The sequence below is a fragment of the Phyllosticta citriasiana genome, assembly GCF_038021145.1.
Source record: "Phyllosticta citriasiana strain CBS 120426 chromosome Unknown IWZ02scaffold_16, whole genome shotgun sequence".
Classification (NCBI taxonomy): domain Eukaryota; kingdom Fungi; phylum Ascomycota; class Dothideomycetes; order Botryosphaeriales; family Phyllostictaceae; genus Phyllosticta; species Phyllosticta citriasiana.
In genome coordinates this window covers 519,122-542,474 of record NW_027117293.1, presented here as the reverse complement: position 1 = coordinate 542,474, position 23,353 = coordinate 519,122, and the positions used below count along the sequence as shown (strand labels likewise).

The window sequence follows — 23,353 nt, the reverse complement described above, 5'->3', positions numbered from 1 at the left end:
CAGTCCACTCGTCCGCCATGTCGATGTGGTCGTTGGTCGTTGGCCATTGGGATACGCGTCGTCGTGTAAAGAGTCTATTGGACGATGCACCAGCACGCCTCCTCGCAGCCGCAGCAGTCGCATTCTTCGCCGCACTTGACGACGGCCGGCTTGGGCTTGAGGATGGAGAGCTTGGAGGAGGAGGAGGAGGAGGTGGTGCTGCCGGGCATGGTTGTAGTGGTGTGTTTTGGTTTGATTGGCTGTTGTGTTGAGAGTGTTAGCGGTTGGTGGGTCGGTGGGTGGTTGGAGGAAAGCGGAGACAAGGTAGGTGTGGATGGATGGATGGATGGATGGATGGGCGACTGACGGACAATTGTGCGTACCGAGAGAGAGCAGAGCAAAGAGACGAGACAGACGGTCGTGGAAGCGCGGCGCTTGCTTATAGTTGAGCGGCGGTTGAGCGAGGCGAGTGAGCAAGCGAGAGAGGATGGATGGATGGAGGTGAACTGAGTGATCCAGGAAAGACGACGGGACAAGGCCGATGTATTTATCCCGCAGCGGCCACGCGCCTTGGAAGTGGCTAGAATGCCTACCTGCCTATCAGGCTTCGCTGGCTGGCTCAGCCCGGGGCGCATGTATGGATGGGAGCAATGGACATACGCACGGGCAGGGGAGGGCAGGACAGGACAGGACAGGACAGCCACACATCTACAGGCGTGCTAAGCTAATGTCGGTAAGGTAGGTAGGTGGGTAGGTGAGCCAAGCTACAGCGAAGCTACATACGTACCCGGCTAGGTGCGGTACCAATCAATTGCCGTCGTATTTCGGCAGCTGGCCGTGTTGGTTACCTACATGTATGTACCTACCAGCTCCGAGAGTAAATGGTAGTTGATGGCGACTAGGTACGAAGAGACACGAATGGTGGCCCCCTCTCTATCGTAGCCTGGTGACTACGCGAAATGACGATGGAGCAGAGCGGGCGATGGCGACGGCGGCAGTGACATGAATGCCCGCCCACCTACCGTCTTCCTGCATTCTGAGTGCATGCCTGCATACCCGGACCGACATCCATTCAGTGAGTGACCTAGCGAGTGAGTAAATGACGTTGGGATGCAGTGGCCTCTGGCAAGACAGGGCAGTCCCTGTCACCAACAACCGGAAGCTTACGATTCAGGGTTTCGATCATAACGACGGGAGGAGCCACGTCAGCCGGCGAGCTGCAAAGTCAAGTTCTTCGGGAGAGAAAGATAGACGGGCCATGATTGTGCTTCGTGCAGTAATAATGGCGGTGGCTGTGGCTGATTTGGACCGGCCGGTCCAAGGAACGTTCAGTGTGTGTGTGTATGTGTGTTTTGTCTGACGGCCGGCCGGCGGGCAGTCTGGGCAGGGCCCTTCGCCAGGTTCTGCTTCTCCCTCTCCCCGTCCGTCCGTCTCCCAATCTCCCCTCCCCGGCTACGCTCCCCAGGCCAGTTCATTTTCAAGGACTCGTCTCGTCTCGTCTCGTCCCGATTCTCAGCCTGGCAACGGTGGCAGAAATGGCTCAAGTGGTTTTGACGGCTTGCTGACGCGAGCGACCGAGGTGTGGGTGGTTGTTCAGGCCAACCACAAGCTTCGCCAAGGACGCCCTAATGCACGACAAGCTTTCTGCTCCAAGGCTTAGCATCCAGGGCAGTCAGTCGACGACGAGCCCATGAATTCCATTTGCACCGCCTCCGCAAGACACACCACTGTGAGGACTCGCTCACTTTGTCTTTATCTTTCTGGATTGCGTCTGTTGCTCCACTGCTGCGACTGCGTGGACACCACCACTGCATACTACCATATTCTTCTCTTGCAGCGTGGCTTAGCCGGCGCTTCGGTTCTTGACACCTCCTGCCCTGATCGCTGTCGCCCCCCCCCCCCCCCCCCCCCCCCCCCCCCCCCCCGGCCAATCATGATCAGCGGGTATTCCGATGTGGCGCAGACAGGCAGGGGATGCCGAGTGCGAGAGTTTCGGCGAGTACGAAACGCACGCACTGCACTGTCAACAGATAAAACGATCAGTTAGAGCGCTACTGCAGCATTGCGTACATGCATTCTTGACGCGCACACCACCTAAGTGCCGCGAGCTTTGACTGGTAAACCCCCGTTGATGTCATTGGTGGTTGGAAGGAACGGAACCAAGGAATGAAGGTCCCGCGGGCTCCCCGCACAACAGACACTGACGTTGTGCTGTTTGGGTGCCAACACTACTGATGACACTGACAGCCCACGGTGACAATGGCGCGGTTTTTTTTTTTTTTTTTTTTTTTTTTTTCCAAATTGACTTTGGCGCGCACGCCCTGTCGTCCAATCGAACCATCCACGCACCCACACTGCCCCTTTCTTCGCCTACCTACCATCCCGGTTCTGCATGCACTTCACCACCGCCGCCATGTGGCTGTGCCCCACAACATCGACTTTGCGCGCTTTGCGACAAAAAGCCCATTTTACATCTGTCTAGATGCCATCGTTGCAGCGAGGCGTGCTCACTGCCTCAGCGCTAGCTGCTGCCCTGCCTCGGTCCGCTCGCCGTCGTTTGATTGCTTGTCTGCCTGCCAGCTCAGCGCTAGTCTGCACAGGGCGGGAACCGCCCGTGTATTCTAGACCGCACGACTTCTTTTTTTTTTTTTTTGTTCTCTTTCCTCCGTTTCCCCCTGCGTTTACTCTCGCTCGCCCACGGTTGCGCCGCACCGCCGCACCGAGGCGCGCGTTTCGAATGATCCGGGGCGGCAGGGTACTGGCGACAAGGAGCTTTTGCAGTCGTTGTGGCTTTGGCATTCAGGGTTCAATTATTCGCCCAGCAACAACTGCGCCGTTTGCTGTGGTCGGCGTGCTCTGCACAGGGGACCCTCGACGCGCTGAGGCCCACTCACATACTACACTCTCTTCTTCCGAGTCTCGATGACAGATTTTTGCTGCCTGCTGCATCATCGCCCCGCGGACCAGCAAATCGTCAGCCTTGCGCCGTGCAGATGCAGATGCGAATACAAACGCAAACGCCGATGCGAAAGTGGCTCAGCGTAGTGCAGCGATACCCACCCCATCTCCTCCCACTCCAATGTGCCCGCACATCCATCAATGTCAAATCTCTCATCCACCCATCTCCACCATCTCCGTCATAGCTAGCCGGCGTGGCGTGGTGTGGCGTGGCCTAGTCGCCGTTAGACACGCACCCGCCCACCCACGCTCAAAATATTCGCGCACTCCAGACCTGGCGTAGACTCGACTCGAACAGGCTGGCCATGCCAGGCACGTTTCGCCTGCCGCTCGCTTTCTGCTATCTGACGGTACCTTGCGGACGGGACGCCCGCTCGCTCGCAGCTTTGACGGATTTGTCGTGTTGGTGTGTGGGTGGGTCTGCGGTGTTCTGGTCTTTCGTGATTGCCTTGATTGAATTGAGTGGGCGAGGGTAAAGGAGCAGCAGTGGGCATGCGTCCGATGGGGTCGTCAGCCCCATGTACCGCCGCGGAATGTCGTTCTGGCTGCTTGGGTCGAGACACTGTCCGAGCAGCGTTGAACCTTGTGAGGTCTCATCAACGTTGTCCTTCAAGTCGCCGAGGTTTGTGCTGGATATCTTCGGCGGCATGTCAATGACTGCTTCGTTGCGACTGGTCAATCGCTGTCTTGGTGCTGCTCTGCGCGCGTTTGCACGTAGGCTTCGAATAGGAGCCATGAAGCTGAAGCAGGAGGACAAGAAGAAGTCGATTGCCGGCCACGCAGTCAATTCCTGGGAGGAATCAAGTGGATTTGGAGGAAGGAAAGGGGTTTTGGGGTCTGATTCTCGACAAGTTTCGCGTTAGCCGAGGAGGTGGAAGAACTGGTGGCATGGGAGGTGTTGTTGAGCCCTTGGCACGGCAAGCAGAGAAGGAGCACTGCGATGACTTGGGCATCCAGTCTGTTGGTTGACCTGAAGTTTCTTCCCCTCTCTTATTTTGCGCCTCCGACTCCACCTTCGCCACTCCATCGTCCTCACCCAGCAAAATATGCCAAAGCACCTTCAGAAAAGGCTCGCCGGTCGGATAAGATGAGTTGAGCGAGGATGCAAATTGCAACCAAAGCGGGAGAGTATTCTTCCACTTGGCTGGGCACTGGCAATTCGACCTGGACAATCTGTAATAAAAGTTCCCATGCCAGCACGCGGGATGGTTTAATCGGGGTGCCACAGCTTCACCCTCGTCAACTCTGAAGCCTCCAAGTCCGACGCGTCCTTTCTGCGGCAAGTTCCTGATCTGTGCGGGTATTGAAGTACACGCAGTCCATTGCTCGTTGAGGACACGCTTCACAGGTGCGCACCAAATGCGCCTGAAATCGGGAACCCATGACGGAAGGCTGTGCGGAATTTCCACAGATCTCGGAACCCAGCAGTGGAATGAGAGACCTTCTAGTACCTCTGTGAACGCACCATCCATCTCAGCATCTTGTTTCGAGAAGATGCCTTTGCAACTCATTAAATCGTACGCCATGGACATGTAAAAGTCTCTCGGAGGTGTGTGGTAGTCCACGGTCGCGCTGTTGCCGCTTGCATTTTCCCTTTGCAAGGCTCAACAGAGCAAGAAATTTGTCCCTCGGGTCCTTGGCTGAAAAGCCTTCTGTAAGGGAGAGAAGTGTAGACAGGCTGCACTTCTTTTCAAGGGCGACATGGAAGAGATCGAGACCCGGTCCCATTGTCCCCAGCTCGAAACAAAAAGCTGAGGACTTGGTGTCTATGATGTACTCCAGACCTCCATCAGGAAAATCGGTGAGCGGAAGCAGATTCCGGGCACGCAGGGAAATTGCTTCCCAAGGCAGCACGTACTTTCCACACAGCATAGTGATGTTCCTGGCAAGAAGGACTTCCTGAATGACCCAGACTCTCTGAAACCATGTTCTTTTGATCAGACTGTCGAGATGTTGAAATCGTTGTTTGATCATGCCCAAGTACGGGACCTCTCAGAACACTGGAGGACGTGGTATCTCGAGAAGACGTACGTTCGGGGCCTATCAGACCAACGATTTGGGGATAGTTGAGCAAAATGTCTAGCGCTTGCAGTGCTGATTTCGTCCCTTGATCCTCGACGCCAAGCCACACGATTGTTGACTGCGCCGACGCATATATCCGTTTCATCATCTCGACTTGGGCCACCTTTTCCACCGCGTCATGTTGATTGATGCAAAGGGCGTCGACCCAAACCCGCAACGGACAAAATTTGGCTTCCCAAGGTCCGCAGTCCGCATCTTTGGCAGTCGGCGCTTTCAAAAATGCAGACACTTGCTCAGAGTCCCCGCGATGCCGCTGCTCACAGCATTCAAGCGGCGTTCGATTCTTGATGTTCTTCAACTCGCAGTCTGAACCTGCTCAGACAAGCAGCTTGACACAAATCAGATGGCCATTATCGGTCACGTAGTGCAACGCCGTCTCGCCGTAGCGATCCTGCGCTCCAACATTGGCGCCCCTCTGGAGAAGTATGCCTGTCACACCACGACGTGCGAACCAATTTCGGCAGCCTGAATCAGTGGCGTCTTGTCAAGTGGCTGGAGCCTCTGGTCCACATCTCCGACAACCTCACACTGAAACCATAAACCACCATCGCCCTCGAACGCTTCCTTCTCTTTCGCGTCAAACAGATGATGGCGCAGGCGCAGCAACCCTTCGAACAAGTTCTTGGTGATCCATCTCTCACATCCATTGACTGTGATCGGACAGTAGTTGTCCACGCTGTACTCGTTCAACTCTTCGCCGCCATCTCCTCGCCAAAATGGACTGCCCCACGCATACGAAAGTGCGTCGTAGGCAGGCGCGTCGCTCAAATCCCCCGTTTCGAGCCGGCAGCTGATGGCCGGCCTTTTGTCCATGTCCGCATCGTCGTTGTCGGGGGCAAGGATCGTGACAAGCCGGATAGACGAAGGCGACGGGAGAGCATCGTATTTGAACGGATGGGGCTGAGAAGTCATTTCGATGTAGTCCTGGAAGGCATGTTGTTTGCTGTTGTTGATGGCGAGTATGGGCCGGTATCACTTTCAGCCTTGTAACTCTTCCACAGGCAGCAACGGCAAAGTTAAAAAGCAGGATAAGCAGCCGTGTTCATTGTTACCCACCGTTGACAACCACTCCCATGTGGGCGTCTAGTTCATCGTTTTGGGCGTCCAAACCAAGAGATTTAACAAATAGCCAGTTGTTTTAGGCATCCACCTGGATGTGTGGGGGCCAAGACGCCGGTGGTTTCGCAAAATTGTTATGTCATAGTTCTCTATACTAGTGGCCCGCTGCCGCCTGGCAGAATTAGGAATTTCTACTCTCTCCCTTCCATGAAGCTCCTAGGCCTGTAATTGATTATTTAGAATAATAGGCTAGGGAGAAGTCACCTATAACGTACTTATTTAATTGAGTGGTAATAAGTGACTAGGAGGAGGAAGGCACTTAGGTATGTAAGATAGTCAGTGCGCAAAAGTTTCTCATCTTTTAGCCCCTACATGCGCAGTTCAACAGCTAAATTAAAGGTAATTATCTCACCATCATTGGCTGTTTGTTATATCACTTGATTTAGACGCCTACTAGGTGGTGGTCTTAATAGTGGGCCGCATCTATCATTTCACGAATCAAGACTCGCCACTTGCCACTCACCATAACGGTGGATCAGCTATAACACGTACTGTCCACTATTAACGTCTCACTGAAATCAGCGTTTAGTAATGGACTCCAAGAGATTATTTTATCACTGTATCATCACTAGTTTAGGAGCAGTATAAGTAGCATTTACAGAAGTCAGTTTGATAGACGAGACAACATCTAATTCTCCTCTGACAACTAGTTTATCACATGACTCCTTGATTACGTGCACGGATCAGGTCTGCACCAGATTCCTGATTATTTATCGTTCCACGTCTGATTACTAGCATCTCCACACCTGTAGAGTAGTAGTGGGGCAAGTAAATACTCATCACACGGCTAGCTGTATTACTAAAACAAGACGGCACACCGGCGCATATGTGCCTTTCGATGAACTTGTAGCTGACGAAGCCAGATGCATGTGGTGTCGCTACAAACCCACACATCTCTTCAGCAAGACAATTTCATCGCCGATTATCAATCCTGTACTGCCTGTTGCTGTAGGCGGAGTGCGCAGATACGCCAGCTGTCGGATTTAAGAAGGGCCATGCCGAACCCCGTCAGTGGGCATCTAATCAATTGCTTTGAGCATTCAAATCATTTCAACGCAAAAACCGGCATCAATGGGTGGTGATCTAGATTTGGCCATCCACGGAGAGAATTCCCGCGCGGAGGCGCCGATCAAGTACGGCTTGCGGCCCACGCAGGGCAATTCAATACACCATGGTCTTTGATGGCGTGTGAAAATGGAGCACTTGTTCACCCCGAGCCATTTCAATAGAGACACGGACTCCCATGTTGGGATTTAGATGGCGAGCTTCGCCAGCGTAGCCTGCCTCTCTGCATCGGCAGTGATGGACTGTGTATATCTAGGTGGACCGAGAAGATAAAAGTGGCACCCAAAGAAGAAGCTGAATCCAGATTCAGAGGTGGATGACAGCTCCCCAGGCGCAACTGTGGCAGGGGACGACAGCCTCTTAGAAGAAACTGTGGTAGGAGACGAGAGCTCGTTTGGCGCAACTGTTGTGGTGAGTGAGTGCTCCGTGTGAAGCCGCAGTGTCTGCAGGCCCGTGTGAGCTCTCAATCCGGTCTGTCGCCAAGCGCCCGAGCATGCCGGAAGGATGAGAGCGCAGCTTGGCTCCCAAGTTCCGGGCAAGCCATGACGTCGATCTGCCCTGAAGAAGGCGAACATCACTCGATCGGGAAGCATATTGAACCCCCCTGATTGACCACTTGCTGAACAGGAGGCACAAAAGTCTGTCATGAAGCAAAGATGAAAGATCACAAGCGCCATGGCGACCGCAGCCGCGCGCCAGCTCTCCTGTTATGCTGGAGGCGGGATCTCTGCAGAGATGCTCCACCCGGATCGGGTAAGACTTTTGTGCCGATCCGGATGAAGCCGAGCCGGCGATGTCGGACCGTGTGACTTGTTGGGCATTAGTTCCACTAGCCTAATACAGTCTAGTGTTGCGAGGATTAGTCTTATATATTAACACTAGCTTTTCAGTCAACATAAATCATTCGTCGTTGCCAAGTTACAACATCTCCAATCGCCAATATGAAGTTCTCTTCCAACGCTGCGGCAGCGCTCTCCGCCTTGACGTGTTCAGGCGCGAACGCCTGCGAGGACTGCACAAACAACTCGACTGATCCCATCGGTCTAGTCCCTGCGCCCTGGACCCTCCACGGCCAGGTCTACGTCATTCCTCTTCTCGACCTGGGACTTACAGGGCCGCTGCCGACCAAGGCATATTCGCCGCTCGAACGCTCTTCAGCAGAATTCACGGACGCGGGCGAATTCATTGCTGGATTGGGAAACATACAGATCATCCGCTACGCCGACAGCCCTGTGGGTCCGTACGACGAATTGCTGCTGGTTCCTGGCTTCTGGAGGTACGAGGATGCGGAAGGCCAACAGCAGGAAGATGTCCGCGTCTCGCGAATCTACGTCAGTCAAAAATATACCTGCAACAATGGAAGACTGAGTATGGCTGGCCTTTGTTCTTGAAGTCTTGATTGCTGACTGACCCTTTAAGATTGGAACATTCCAAAGCACCTCGCTCGCTTCGATTGGACAGAAAACGAGGACGGTACCACGACTGTCAAGGTTTTCCCGTACGACACGGAAGGCGATGCTGCTGAATCCAAGCCGGCTGCCCAGCCCTGGTTCCAGACGACGTTCAGCCCGAAGCTGGGGCAAACTGACCCCGCTGCCAAGCCCGGATTCCAGACGACGCTGGAGAAAAATGACCCCTTGAGCACTTTACTGGACGGAAAGGTGGACGTCTCTTTCAACCTCGTTCAACCTCCTATCCCTGCCGGTCCCGGCAATGGATCCTATGGCGAGCTGCCTGGCACTGACCACTGGGCAAAGATTGTTCCGGGCGAGTCGGCTGACAACTCTGTCTCGGGTCTTTTCGATATGGATCAGGGCGACGGAGATGTTGCGGCCAACGGGACTAATGCTGTTGGTGATGAGTACTACCCTAACTTCTGGCCGACTCTTCCCCGGATGAGCCCTGGCTTGCGGATGGACAATGCTACGATTACATTCGGCGAGGCCACGTACTGGAAGGCATGAGGATTCTCGACTCATCAGTGTGGTCGGTCTCCTCGGCTCGACAATGGCAGCGAGCGACAACCCCGGAAATTCTCTGCCGTCGTGCATTGATGCTTCTTGGACAAGGTCACAATCCAAATTTGTCTACTGTTTCTAATCTTATTTTGTAATTGAGATTCCGAACCGTGCATATCTGCTCGTTACATCATGCCCGTAAATACTTTGACTGAGCCTGACATCCACACTTCTACGGGCAGTTGCAGGTGCCTCCCCCGATCGTACCTTGAGTAGGTTTACCAGCAAGGAAGGTACAAGCTTTATTACAGGCGTCCGACGAAGTGAACTGCGCGAGCGGTCAATACGTTTGCCAACAGGAGCCAAATCCCGTCCTGGTGCATCGCTTACTTCACACAGGCATCCGGAGTCAGCAGTGTCAAACTGGCTAGGGTTCGTCTTGGTGATGCACGTCCGCTTGTCCACAAATTTCTGGAACGCCTCATTGACCTTCGGGTCTTCATCATTGTAAATCAGCGTGGCGCAGACGCCGTTGGGCCCACCACACTGGTCGTCGCTGAGACACTGTCACAAAATCAGCATCGTCTCGCTTGGGCGGTGACAGAAAAGGCAGAGTCCGCGGTGTATCAGGGGCGCTTACGCTGCAGAAACAGCCCTTGACGTTATTCTCCATGGTTATGCATTGCCCGACCAACGCTTTGGTGTTTGGGTTCGCGCAAGGCTTTTTGCAGGGATTGTCATTGCTGCATTTGATGTTGCACTCCTTACGTGTGCAGATGGGGGTTCTGTCTTCTTATCAGCTTTCGCGCCAAATTTGATTAACCTGGAGTACGCACGCCGGTGATATCGCAATCAACGACCTTACAATCAACTGCAGCAAGGCAGCCCACAACGACAAGAGCAATGACGAAGACAAGCTGAACAACGCGCATCGTTCCTTATTTGCGAAATGTGCTGGAAAAGACCGATCGAGAGCGTAGTGAGCACTGGGTATGAATAGGTAGGACGTTTTTGAACAAACCAAATTAGGGTGACCACTAATTTCTTTATACTCTAGGCGACATTCCGACACAAGTTTTCAACGCTGTAAGGTTGCCAGTTATGGGAGTTGTTTGGCTCAAAAAAATTGACTTCATTTCTTGTCTTTGTGCGAAGCTTTTCCCCGTGCCATGCCCTGCATTCGCATCGGCTACTTCGTTGGTCGCCTCGGGTTCTCGGACCGGGATCGCAAAGGTGGAGAATTGCTAGGTTGATTGCAAATCGGGCGCGGTGTGACTTTGCCGATACTTCCGAAGGTGCAGCAACTGCTTTTCTACGACAAGGAAACGCGTCGTGAGGATAACTCTCAGGCCGGACTTCAGCGTCAGCAAGTTAGAAACTTTTTTTTTTTTTTAACTCTCAGTCAGGAGACCTATCAAAAAGTCTAGCCTCTAGCTTTTTAACCCTAGTCTCTGACGTTAAATCTGTATATATGTAGAGGCTATACCTTAGGGAAGCTGCCTCATTAGACAGGCTAAATGAGAGGGCTGAAATTAACACAATTTCCCACCATTCTCCCGTCCTATTCAGTTTTCCCCTTTGAAAATTAATAACGCTAAACTCCGGCCGAAGAGTAGGAACTGCAGGGTCGGCTGGTGGTCGTTCGGGAGCCTCGGGATCGGTATCTATGGATCCAGCCTGAGCAGCAGTAGTGCGGGCCGTCCCGGTACCAGCCGCCGCTAATTAGGTCACCTACTTGGCGTGCGTTTGTGCCTGGGACCTGCGTACGCTTTCCAAGACGAAAGGGAAGTTTTGCCACGAGCACTGCGTTTTCGGTTCTCTTGATGAGGATGACAGGGGACCGGTTTCTCCTCTTCCTTTCACCCTCAAGCAACATTCCCCATGAACACCATCACGAACAGCATCAGCCGAGCGGTCAACCCGTTTGTCGTTGTTTTCTCTCAAGATGCGGTTTTCTCCACCTCTGCCGTCCTTATCGACAACCTCTGGCCCTGGTGTGGTTGCGCACGGGCCTTATCCTCTGCCAACATCGTATGATATACTCGCCTATTCTTCTTTTCAAGTTTCTAATCCGTCAATATGGCGAAAACAACGTCACTGCCACTAGTTGCTACCGCCGCCATTACCCTCGCCTTCGTATTCGCCCTCCCAAATATATCAAAAACAAAAGTGTGTAGGCTCCCACTGAAATGAGAGAAAGGTGAGAGAAAGCTAATCACATCTTTCCAAGTCTTTCTCAGCCTGCCCTGAGAGCCCATGTCCGCGGGGGGGGGGGGGGGGGGGGGCACCCTATCCACCTGGATCGGCCAATGAGTTTCCAGTCACGATTTACCAGGGGATCTTTGCTGAAAAGTGTTTAAGGCGCTCGTCGGGGAAGCCGTGAGAGTTTTTCCCCCCTCCGGTAGTAGACTGCGTGGGGTCGTGGGCCCGCAAGTGGTCGGTCTGGCTGTTCCGGCGGCCGCCGCTAGGCCCTGTTGTTGTTTTTGGCTGGCGTTGGACAGAGAGCGGTGGAGGTGACGGTCGCATGGCACTTTGACGGAGGGACGATTGAACTCTCCCTGCCGACATCCTCTGTGGATGAATACAAGTTCCTTGTCAGTCCACAGATCCATTAAATAGATACTTTCTTTCTGTTCTTCGATTGACAGGCAAATGAACGCTCCCCGTCATTGCTCGCCGTGGACGCTTGAATGCTCCCTGTCGGTTGCATGGTTCAGCCAATGGATGTTCCATGCTCGCTTACCAAGTCTCTGTTGAGTTTACTGTACCATGGCCAGTTGGGATTTGCGTTGAGCTCGGCCGACATGAGTGTGCCTGGAACCCGTGGTTGACTTGATATAGCGCACCAACAGTTCTCCTGCGCCGTATAAAGAAGAGTCCTTTCGCACTGATAACCATGTGAATGGTCAGCCCCAAGCAACAAGAACGCTTTCACATCACCAGAAAACATCCCAACCATATCCCAGAAAGTCGACATGAGCCTCTACGAAATGGACCTGGCCGTGACCACGGCCTCCAGGAAAGGTCAGAAAAGATGTACTTGTTCCACCGATACCAACGACATACTATCGATCTACTACCTCCTGAAGATTCGACCGTCCACAACGGTAACATCAAATTTTATGCTCTTCATCGAAGACATTCAGGATACCTTACTCGAGCGACGCTGTGTACTGGCGCACATTGCGGACCATGGCCAACACTGCTACTGCCCTCGCTACGAAAGGAGCGAAGGAGCGTATCTTCGAAGGCGGAACGGAGGCCTACCACGTGTTTACGACGATCTCTCGGACGACTCACAACACATCATCAACTTCAATGATGGTCCTTCTACGGTTCCCCAAAAAAGAGCTCAGGAAAATTGGGTGCTCCCAATTTCCATGGCCGTGTTTTGAAAGACTTTCGAGATTGCGGTTGGCCCTTTCCGAACTTGGCTCTGTAAATTCGCCTTTGCTCGTCAAGACCTGAGCGACCGCCGCGTTGGAAGGCCCTATCCTTATTTTCAAGACCGATACCGTTACGTCGACAGCATGCTGAACCGTTGCATATTCACTCGCAACCGGGTGGATCATTTACTTGGACTACACAAGGTCTGGGAAGACAACATGCACGTTCCTGCTGCATGGGAGAAGAGGGGCGGCTGCTGTTTTGCCGTCGAGGATTTGGAGAGGGGTGTGGATCACAGTGCGCGGTTTTGGGACGATGCCCATGAAGGAGAAGACTCGCAGCTACGCGTCGATACTCTTTTTGAGACTCTCTGTCGTTGTGTGCGGATGACGTGTCTCTACATATGTGGAAAAGAATGGAGAGCACCGATACAGGAAGCGCATCCAGAGCTGGTGGAAGGAGTGTCGCTTAAGAAAGCGCTGTGCTCGCCAGAAGATGCAGTCACGCCCTGGGATGCAAGACGGCACTTCTGGTTTGATGCCCATGAGAAAGAGAAAGAAGCAGCTTCGTCTTGGAGTGGCATTGTTTACAAGCAGAATTAGGCAGGAGTCACTGTGTTGCTGGTGTAAATACATTCCGCCTGTCTCCCCTGTTCTTTTCAAATCCAGCGACGCGCATTGAAAACGTTGGCATGTTCACTCCCCAAACGCCCTCTTCCATCTGGTTCGCTCAAAGAAATAGATACGAACATAGGATTTCCCAAACAATCGCCACCGAAACATGAACATCAACATCAACACATTCGCTGCCGCATTGCCGTCGCATTCAGTCTTTCAAGTCTACATATTTAACATTCGTTTTTCAAAATTTTTTGTCTCAAAAATGTAAGTGTCCGCTCCAAGAACGAATGTTGAACAAACTGATGTCTTCCTTTTATTTTGTAGGTCTTCCCCACGGCCCCACCCAAGCACCGGCTGGGGCGACCTCGCCGCCATAGTAGGAAAGTGAGTAGTATCAATCAGTTTTCTCTCTCGGCCAAGGATCTTCGCTCCTGTTGATTGCACACCGTCATATCCAGCCTGTAGGAGAGCTGTAATTACAGGTCATAGGGCGGTAGCAGGTGAGGTTGTGCGGCGGGTCGCCCCGCCGGTGCTTGACTGGGTTGGGGCGTGGGCCTGGTGGGCCTTAGGAGGCTTTGTTGGGCATAACTTCAATTTTGGGTGATTGTGGCCGTCCGAGAGGGAAGCCTAGAGGCCCCATGCGGCAAAAGCTCTGTTTCGTCTTCATGCGATCGCCAGGTTTTTGGTCAACAAAGCACAGCAAGCAGGTGACCCAATGTCATTCTCCTCTTTGACTGCTCGAGCGCTCTTGATTGCTTCCTGTCACTCTCCTCTTCGACTGTCCGAGCGCTCTCTGATTGATCTCTGTCGTTCTCCTTTTTGAATGCTCCCTGCTACTTCCTCTCCAAACACTTGAATGCTCGGGCAGTCGATACACACTTTTCGCGAGCCCCTGCCCCTCACTTGGCACCTCGTCCATCACACTGCCTTCCGCCATTCTATATTTCGCTTATGCACAAGCTTCCTCGTCATAGTCGTGTAATAGGCCGATGCGTGAATTGTGGTTGCCAAGAAGGTACTCGGGAGGTGCCGCTGGAAAATTGACAAGAGAACGCCTCGAGCCGGAGGCCGGTGTTTTTTTCAAGCCCGCATCGTCCACTCACCGTGAGCGACATGAGTGCGTGCTGACCCCGCATTTTGTAGCATTTGGATGTCGGCAGCAGGGGCATTTCCGTATTCGTAGGGCCTGACCGACATCGCTCCGAGATTGCCTTTTGAGCCCATTCACCTTGTTTGCACTTCATGCTTAGCATTCTTTGTTCAAAAAGACGCAAACCTTCATTGGTGCCTGACGACTTGCAAATCACAGAATTTGTGATCTTCAGGCAAGTCCCAGTCTTTGCCAGCGCATCTTCGAACGTCGTGCCCAAAACCCCATGATGCGCGTGATTTGTAGATCTGGTAATAGCTCCAATCACTTGCCTGTTCAGGGAACACGCACCGACCAGAAAAGGCGAGCTTCGGCCAATGACGCCCGCAGCGCATCGCACGCAGTCGCAGCGTGCCCGGTCCCCTTAAAATCACAGCGTATTAGAACCCCGATTTTTCGGCGCGTCGACTCTCCCAGGAAAAGCTGAACAGAGCTCGAGTACGGGAATGCAACCAACCGAGGAGAGCATGGTCTTTGGCAGCCCGTGCGATGAAAATCATGGCGAGAATCCGACTTAAATAGCGGCGCCGCCTTGGTGTAGGTGATTTTAGACACCAAGCCTTCTCGAGCTCCTCTAGTCGTCACAATGTCCCTTTTGTCCGTTGGTCTGTCATTCTTGGTCGCAGCAAGTGCTGTTGCTGGTGCTCCTCTCGAGCGCCGCGCTGAAATTGCTCACGACGCGGTTGTTGGCTTCAGCCAGACGGTCCCGGACACTCCCGTCGGTCAGCTGTACCTCAAGTACAAGCCTTTGCTCAAGGTTATCAATGGATGCGTCCCGTTCCCTGCTGTTGATGCAGATGGAAACACCAGGTAAACAGACCAAGCTTGTTTCAGACAAGAGTGCCCCACAGTCTTTTGCAACTTCGATCACTGACCAACTCTGAAGCGCTGGCCTTAACCCGACGGGAGAATCTTCGGGAGACTGTGACTCGAGCACCGGCCAAGTGTACGTGAGGTCAACGAGCTACAACAACGCGTACGCGATTATGGTGAGTGATTGTCTGCCAACAAGGAGTGAGCGTAGCTAACGAATGTAGTACTCGTGGTACTGGCCAAAGGTTTGAGATTTCTTCTTCGGTAGAGGTATGTGGCAACTAACCTTGAGGCAGGACTCGCCTTCCACTGGCGCTGGTCACCGTCACGACTGGGAGAACATCGTTGTCTGGATTGACAGCGAGACTGCTGCCAGCCCAACCATTCTCGGAGTTGCTGCGTCAGCCCACGGTGGTTACAGCACCTCCACGACCCCCGACCTCAGTGGAACCCAGCCGTTGATCAAGTACGAGAGCATCTGGCCGGTCAACCACGCCCTGGGTTTCACCTCGACCGTTGGCGGCGAGCAGCCTTTGATTGCGTGGGAGAACCTGCCCACGGCGGCGCAGACGGCTTTGACCGACACTGACTTTGGCTCGGCCAATGTTCCTTTCAAAGATGCCAACTTTGAGACTAACCTGGGCAAGGCCGCGTTGTGAGCTGGGACCTTTGCACTTGTCGGCGTTTGGGCAGGATTCTTACCATTATTTATGATCATTTTCTTTGTTGAAGAGCATTTGGGTTGCGAGGACCGGCAGCATTCAGAAGGCATTTAGACCACGAAAGAAAAGTCTTGCCCCGTCAAAGAGCGGCAGGTCATGATCAAATAATCAACTTCCCCTATCTTCCGGAGCATTCATCCTCGCAGCCAACTATCCAAACTCCCGACAGCTTATTCGGTTTCAGCAAATAGTCGCAGGCATGGCAGGAGTCAAAGTACCTGCAACCCCACGTGTCAGGCAGGGATTTGAAAAACATGGCCCAAAGCAGGAAGACATTGACAAATCAGAGCAAGAGCGGTGCCGAGAGATTTGACCAAAATTTGAGTGAGCACCAAGCCTAAACGGTCGGTCGGCCAAACATGCTTTTTCTTCTTTTTCGAAACAGCTGGGCATCCCGCCTCAACCGTTCCGTCAGTTGGACCAGCCAGCCACCCCCAGGCAGGAACCCGCGGCCTGATTCAAGCGGCCGGAACGTCAATGTCGATGCCATCTTACCCCTTTCGCTTAGCTCCTTGTCTTGCTACGTCTGAACTTCCATTCTTTAATGCTCGTCGCTGGCGCCGGCCGCCGCTTTACACCTCCTGGCGCAATGCTTCGCTCGCCCTTTGGTGTCGTGGTTTGGCGTTGCGTTAGGGGTTCCTTGTCCTTTCGACTGTGGACATTACTCGGACTGACCAATGCTAGACTTTGCCGTGTAAACAAATAGTAGATGGCAGTTGTAGGGTGACATCGCTGTAGCGTTCATTGCAATAGTTGCAAACAATCTGGTTCTTCAAACCGTCGGTTTCCTGCTGTTAGAAATTCGGTGTCATTGGGAAAACTGTCCTTAATTAGTTGGATTTGGTCTTATGACAGGAGGCCCCGCAGGAACGACGATGTTTTGGTCTTGTAGGCCGGTTCTTCAAGTCCAAGTAGCCAGTGAGAAGACAGTCTCCGCAGCGTCGTGCAGCAACGGCGCCGGGGCTTGGAGACCCAGTAGATCCAACGCCACAACCTTATCCCCAGAGCTTTCTTCATTAGCCAGATACGACCGATCAACCTCGAAGCGGTCTGCGGAGAACGTTATATTTTCCAGGATCAGATGCACCGTTGATGAACCCGCTGGCAAGTCCCGGGTTCGACTTATGATAGGCGTTTTGAGGCTCAAGTGGTGTCTTTGACGGCTTTGCCTGTTGGACTGAATGCAAAGGAACATCTGGATTTGGCACGGCCGCCTGAATCGTTGAGACGCATTTTGTGTAGTAACTCATGGGCTCGTCTTGAATCAGTCAGGATCCGAACATGAGGATACTGACAATACTGTGCTTCAAGTCATGGTCTTAACTCACTAAAAGGGGGTTTCAGAGTGCCATCCCGGATCGCTTTCCCGCAAACGGCAGAGGTGGAAAGCAGAACTTTGAAGTGTTCCGTGCCGCTCTCCTCCATCATCGCTTCATACTGCATTTCATCTTTGGAAAAAAACCCAGGCAATTGTTCTTTTTCGAAGGCAATGGTAATGGAGACTCGTTATTGCAAGGGGAAAGTTGGTCGTCTCTGGAACGCTTTTGCCAACACCTTCCATCGCTATCGGATTGGACTTGCGAACCGTCCTAGTCAGAGCAACGCCGGACAAAGCTTGGACTTCTTTCAAGCACTGCTCTAGGGCGGAATGGTGGAGAATTCATTCGTTTGTGGATAAGAAGAGTGCTAAGTGGAAGATCTCTTCGGCAGCGAGCAGGACTGGGAAACAACTGTGGATAAGTGAAGACCCAGTACTTCAGCAATGGGACAGCATCAATGACTGAGATACTTAGCGTTGGAGGAGGGGTAGGAGAACTTACGCTGCGTTTGCCAGGTGTGAGTTTGTCAAAAGATGACACTGTTGCGCCCGTAAACACCACCACCCTTCAGACGACCCAGCTAATGAGCATAGTCTGAGTGCTGCAAGCCAACATCGCCCCAAGCATACCGTCCTATACTCAGCCTCTTGATGTCAGCTAAAATTGCCAACAAGACATGATCTTCGTAAGGCGAGACAGTTGAGTGCCCATCTGCTTCCCGGTCCTCAACCTCCGATCGTTTCTCCCGCGTCCGTCGTCTCTGTGAGACCAAACCGTCGGACAGCGGAGCGCAAGACGGGGAATCTCCAAGATTGGACCAGAGACCTTGTTAGCAAATCGCAGACGAAGAATCCAGTAAAGTCGACCCCTTACCCCGAAGCCAACAGGTTCCAACCAGCCCCAACATTCTCATCACGCAGCTCGAAGCGTCGAGTAGCGGAGCGCAAGACACGAGAGCCCGAAACTGCACGAGCAAACGGACTAGAAGCTGTCGTCGTCCACAATCATCGATCTAGTCAATATGCGATTTGTGGGTCAAACTCGACTTTGACCACGGACCGACGCTGTCGACGCCGCCTGATAAACTGCTCAACCGCCACCACGAGCCTTGCAGCGAGCTTCTGCGACGCATCGAATTCTGCAGACGGATGGCTTGATCGACGTAGGAATGCAGCGGCGGTCATCAGTGATCGTGAGGAAACAACACCACACACAGCCTCGGAGTGACTGGTCGGCAGTCGGAATGGGAGGAGAGGGAGCATCGGGTTGGAACGAGAGATGCGCATACGCTTGAGGTAGTAGTCTCGCTGCTGTCGTCAACAGCGCATTCGGGTTCATTCGAGCCGTTAATGACCGCCACAATCGAGAGTAGAGCGAGCACGTTGGAGAGACGTAAAGCAGGTGCAGTTTCGACCCTCTGGTCGCAGGGTCTTGACAGCATCGTACACAGTCGGGAGAAAACGATGATGGAATTTTTATTGTAGTAGCAATACCGGCAGTGTGGATACGCATCAGAGGCCAAATTGAGGTCCCTTAAAGCGCCAGGGTCGGCATCTGTCGCACGAGGGGGTTGACAGGAGTAGCATGACCTTAGCACGAATGCACCATCCCTTTCGACACTTTGGAAATGAAAGGGTGAGAGAGGAGGATAGAGGGCAAAAAACGGGCTCGACGACATCTGAAACAGAACTTGCCGGTAAATCTCGAATTCAACCAACCCATCGTCTATGCGGGCTCCCTACATCCCGCCGCCGCCTCCTCGTATCCAGCTTGTACCACCGGCAAAGACGTGTGTCGTTGGTTGCGGACAGACAACGACTGCTCCGAGAACTTTTGCTCCGCCCCCTAGTGCCCAGTCATCAAATTATCATGTATGTTACAAAAAGCGCAGGAAAAAGTTGAAGGTGTGATATGCACGTTCCCGGCTCGGGGTATCTTGAATCATTCCCTCGCGCCAAAACACTGCGACCGCGAGCATGAAGGCTCCAAGAATCCCGCAACTCCAGCCCCGTCCATCTTAGGCCTAGAAACCCTTGGCACCGGGTGCATTCTCGTCTTTCCTCAGACTGAGAAGCAATTCGCGGAATTTTGCCTTTTCACTTCCGCTTCCGCCGCCGCGCGTGCCCTTGCCGCTCAGGTCAACAAGCTTTGCGATGCGTTCCCAGCTGGTGCCGCCCGCGGTGGTGTCGTCGCGGCTGGCCAAGAACTCTTCCGCCTCCCTGCGCGTCTGGGCAATGCTCTTCTCCTTCTTGTTGTTGTAGTTTTCGTAAAAGTCATCAATGGCCTCCTGCGCGGCCTTGATAGTTTGCTGCTTCTTCTCCTCGGAAATCTGGTCACGGTGCTGGATGGCGAGGTCGCGGCGCTCGCGCCATTCGCGGATGACTTCGGGCTCGGGCTCATCAGTCGGGGGAGGAGCGTAGGAAGATTGCGGGGCGCCAGGGAGGAATGGGGCCGTGCTGCCAGTAATGGTGCCGCCAGGTGCCATTTGCTAATGTTGGGATTAGTATGTGTTTGTATGAGGCTTGGCCATGAAGCTGAGTGTACCTCGTTCTGGGTGTCTATCGCGGGGAACGCGCTTTCGAAGCCAGAAATCTCCTCGGCCCCTGGAGCGGCGGAAAAGTTGCCGCCTCCAGCAAGCAGGTCGTCGCCCGTGTCATCCTCGACGGTGGCTGCGTTGTCGCCAGGTGTTGCGAATTGGTTGGCATCCTCGCCGAGGAGAGCACGCTCGCGGCTGAGGAAGTCGGAAGTGTCTGCGGAATCTCCAACGAGATCGTAGTTGGCGTCTCCGCGAGTCTCAGTCTGGCCTGCGAATTGATTGCGTCAGAGCGTGTGGAATGGCAGACGGGGCAGGCCTGCTTCAGGGAGAGCAGGGTGTATTTACCAGCGTCGATCTCGTCCAGCGACGGGAACCTGTCGGCCATGGTGGTTGGAGGCGATGATGCGGGACAGGAAGAGATGGGACAATTGGAGCAGGGTTGGAGAGCAGGACAGGCAGCTTGTAAAGGTGGACAACTTGGTGTTTTGCGGACTTGGGAGCTACGGTACGGCGCGCACAGGAGGGCGTAGTCAGCAACCGACGTTGGCGCCTTTCGGCCCGCAGCCGCGCTAAGGCGGAATGCAGTGGAAGCTTGGTAGAGCTCGACGACATTTCTCCTCCGCATCTCTCTTGCCATACCTCGCCAACATTGCGCCTCTGCTGCTTTCGGTAGTTGTCATTCTGTCGTGAAGAGCTTCGTTATTTGCAGTCTCTTGCGTGAAGCCGTCATTACCTGCGTCTGCAAGCTGTCCATTGATCTTGGCCGTCATCATGGCCTACACGGACGATGCTGTCCAGGCAAAACTGTCTGCGCTCAATGAGACGCAGGAGGGCATTGTTACTGTCGCCCAGTGGATCATGTTCCATCGGTGCGATTTCTATGCTATTCATGGTGGTTCGTACTGATGTGTTTACAGGCGTCACGCAGATCGTACCGCTCACTTGTGGATGAACCGCGTCAAAGACTCTCCCCCGAATAAGAGACTCAGTCTGATATACCTTGCCAATGGTACGGCCGCATCTCGTCTCAAGGAGTGACTCGGATACTGACTTGACTCAGAGGTTGTCCAGCAATCCAAAGCCCGCAGGAGGGTCGAATTCGTTACTGCATTCTCGCCGGTTAGTCCTACAAATGTGCCTCGGAGTTTACAATTCTGACTTCCTACAGATCATAGCCGAAGGTACAGCAGCGGCATACAAAGGCGCGCCCTACGATATACAACAGAAGATACGGCGCGTCATTGAAGTCTGGCGTCAGCGTCAGATTTTTGAGACGTCGGTGCAGGATCAAGTGGAGAAGAGTCTAGATGGTACATACTGGAGACAAACTCAGTTGACGGAAAGCTAATACGCGCACAGAACTGGACAAAAATCGCGGACCAGGAAAGAAAGCTGGCTTGGGCGGTTCGCTCTTCGGCGGCTCTTCGACGCCTCGCGAACTCCAATCGCTTGCAACCCTCCAAAACGCCCTCACCAAAGTCGAAACCACGCGCAAACCCGCCGTGACGACTGCCGACGACGAGTATACCAAGATCACCGACCCCGCGACGCCGACGCCGACGCCGCCCGTCCACGCCGCGCGCCTCTCACAAGTCCTCAAGAACCTGGCGACGGCCGAAGGCGCGGTCGCGGAGACGCTCAAGGCGCGGCGCGAGCTGATCGGCGAGCTGGAGAAGATGCTCACGTCACACAAGGCGGTGCTGGGGGATGAAGAGAAAAAGCACGAGGAGCTGGGCGTGCGGCGCCAGAGCATCGAGAACAAGAAGCGCGAGGTGGAAGACAGCATCATGCGCGGGCTCACGGAGCAGCCGCAGCAAGATCAGCAACCGGCGTTCGACGACCCGCGCCTCGCATACATGCAACAACAACAACAACAACAACAACAACAACAACCATCGGCGGCGGCGGCTTACCCCGACGACGGCAGCGGCATGGAGCCCCAGCGCCCCGACGTCGAGAGTCTCACCCCGCCGCCCGTCGAGTCCATCACGCCCGTCGGCTCGCCCTCCGCGTCCGCCCAGTCCGCCTTTGCTCCCACAACCATCACCACCACCGTCCCCGACGTCGCTGTCCACGACTTCGCCCACGCCCAAGCCCCTATCAGCCTGCCTCAGACGCGCGAGCGTGACGACGAAACGGGCGCTACAAATGGCTACAGCGCCGAGTATGGCAGTAATCCGAAGAAGCGACGGCTCGCCGGCGATGGAGAGCGGGAATTTGGCGGCAGCAGTGACCAGTTTGAGGGTATTGATGATGATGTTGCGGCGATGTTGGGGAAGGAGTAGAGTAGGGGGGGGCGTGGGTTTGGACGGGTGATGCATTGACGTGCTACTGCCTTGCTGACGCCGGGACATTTGCGTTGTCGCGTTGAAATTTGAGATCCGAGAACATTGGGAATGGGACGTTTTTTGACGGCAGGACGGACGAATGCGTGGAGTGGAGTGGAGTGGAGTGGACGAAGGAAGGAAGGAAAGAAAGGGAAAAGTAAAGGGTCAAGGTGCACCACTGAGCGATAGCGATCATCGTAACCATTCATCATCTTCATCATATCATCATTATCATCATCATAAACGAATCACGAACGGACGGCCGCATGTGCGGCATTCGTCTCTCTATCTATCTACCTACCTAGCTAGGTAGCTTGCTTCCTGTTGCTGTCGTACTGAGCTGCTCCAAGCGAAAAATCCGGTGGTGACGAGGGATTGTTTCAGTTGGAATGAGAACAGCATTTCCATTCTATGATGTACTTTCGACAGACAGTGCCACGCCACCTCTCGTCCAATCAATCACCATGAAGACAGAGAAGTATGTGTCTATTACGCATTGATACTACTGATCAAGCCAGCTGCTGCTGATGCCACCACTGCTTCTTCTACACAGTGCACTACACTGGTACACAAGGTACTAATACAACGACTGCACCACGCAGCGAAGGCGAAGCGCAAAAACCACAGATGAGACCTCCTCTACACCAGCGCAAAAACGAGGGCCGCCGGGAGCACAATGACGACAATGGCGAAAAGAAAACAAAGCCGCTCCCAAAGCGACAAAAGCGGCAACAGCAGCACCGACGAAAGATCAAGCGCGTGCCTACCAAAGGCAGGAGCAGCAGCGGCGGCGGCAGAGCGCACAACGAAATGGCACGCACGCATCACGGATCAAAAAGCTCAGCCCATCTCCGAGCAAAATGATACTGGCGAGTGCGGCGAGCCACAACACGTATCTCCTGGCGCGTGGTGCCATCGCGAAGACGAAGCGTTACCACCCGCCGATTCAGGCGACGTAGCTCGAGCAGAGAGGCAATAGAGAGCGGCAGCCGCACACCGGCGACGGACCGATCCGGATTGAGCCCCAGAAGCTCGTCGACGGTGCGGCGGCGGCCACGGCGACTGGGATGACGCATAGGCGGCGGAACCTCAAGGTCATCGGCTTCGGCTTGAGCGTCGACGGCTTCCGCGGGCACGCCTACCGCGCTCTACGCGGAGGAGTCGGTGGTGGGGCAGAGAATGTAGTATTGGAAGCCGTCCCTGGTAGCGGGCGACCCGTCGGTGGGATTGATGACCTTGAAGACTTCGCGGCCGCGGTAGTAAGTCAATGTGCGCCACAGCCAGTTGGGCGTACAGGCTGGAGTAGGTCCGGCGACAA

The 23,353-nt window shown here is 53.9% G+C and overlaps 6 protein-coding genes across 6 annotated transcripts; 3 read left to right on the top strand and 3 right to left on the bottom strand.

Moving 5' to 3' along the window:
- Positions 1-3,584: 3,584 nt before the first annotated feature.
- On the bottom strand, positions 3,585-4,597 carry IWZ02DRAFT_98207 (uncharacterized protein). The gene has a single exon (XM_066771494.1). It carries the CDS (start codon positions 4,467-4,469, stop codon positions 3,738-3,740), a length of 732 nt encoding a protein of 243 aa, XP_066618790.1. The 5' UTR covers positions 4,470-4,597; the 3' UTR covers positions 3,585-3,737.
- On the bottom strand, positions 4,598-5,931 carry IWZ02DRAFT_509564 (uncharacterized protein; the record flags this gene model as incomplete). The annotated part of the gene is made up of 2 exons (XM_066770477.1): positions 4,598-5,331; positions 5,472-5,931. The coding sequence occupies 2 exons, from the start codon at positions 5,929-5,931 to the stop codon at positions 4,727-4,729; spliced, it is 1,065 nt and encodes a 354-aa protein (XP_066618789.1). The 3' UTR covers positions 4,598-4,726.
- Positions 5,932-8,116: 2,185 nt separating this feature from the next.
- On the top strand, positions 8,117-9,349 carry IWZ02DRAFT_409279 (uncharacterized protein). Its single transcript, XM_066765699.1, has 2 exons — positions 8,117-8,571; positions 8,623-9,349. Exons 1-2 carry the CDS (start codon positions 8,145-8,147, stop codon positions 9,165-9,167), a joined length of 972 nt encoding a protein of 323 aa, XP_066618788.1. The 5' UTR covers positions 8,117-8,144; the 3' UTR covers positions 9,168-9,349.
- Positions 9,350-14,730: 5,381 nt separating this feature from the next.
- On the top strand, positions 14,731-15,912 carry IWZ02DRAFT_98151 (putative NPP1 domain protein). Its single transcript, XM_066771493.1, has 4 exons — positions 14,731-15,128; positions 15,205-15,307; positions 15,356-15,376; positions 15,428-15,912. The coding sequence occupies exons 1-4, from the start codon at positions 14,905-14,907 to the stop codon at positions 15,788-15,790; spliced, it is 711 nt and encodes a 236-aa protein (XP_066618787.1). The 5' UTR covers positions 14,731-14,904; the 3' UTR covers positions 15,791-15,912.
- A 3,283-nt stretch (positions 15,913-19,195) lies between these two features.
- Positions 19,196-20,093, bottom strand: IWZ02DRAFT_436811 (clathrin light chain; the record flags this gene model as incomplete). The annotated part of the gene is made up of 3 exons (XM_066766570.1): positions 19,196-19,660; positions 19,717-19,976; positions 20,054-20,093. 3 exons carry the CDS (start codon positions 20,091-20,093, stop codon positions 19,196-19,198), a joined length of 765 nt encoding a protein of 254 aa, XP_066618786.1.
- A 210-nt stretch (positions 20,094-20,303) lies between these two features.
- IWZ02DRAFT_502600 (RNA polymerase II-binding domain-containing protein) lies at positions 20,304-21,993 on the top strand (the record flags this gene model as incomplete). Its single annotated transcript, XM_066770308.1, has 5 exons — positions 20,304-20,577; positions 20,626-20,717; positions 20,769-20,827; positions 20,877-21,018; positions 21,068-21,993. The coding sequence occupies exons 1-5, from the start codon at positions 20,480-20,482 to the stop codon at positions 21,991-21,993; spliced, it is 1,317 nt and encodes a 438-aa protein (XP_066618785.1). The 5' UTR covers positions 20,304-20,479.
- Positions 21,994-23,353: the final 1,360 nt, after the last annotated feature.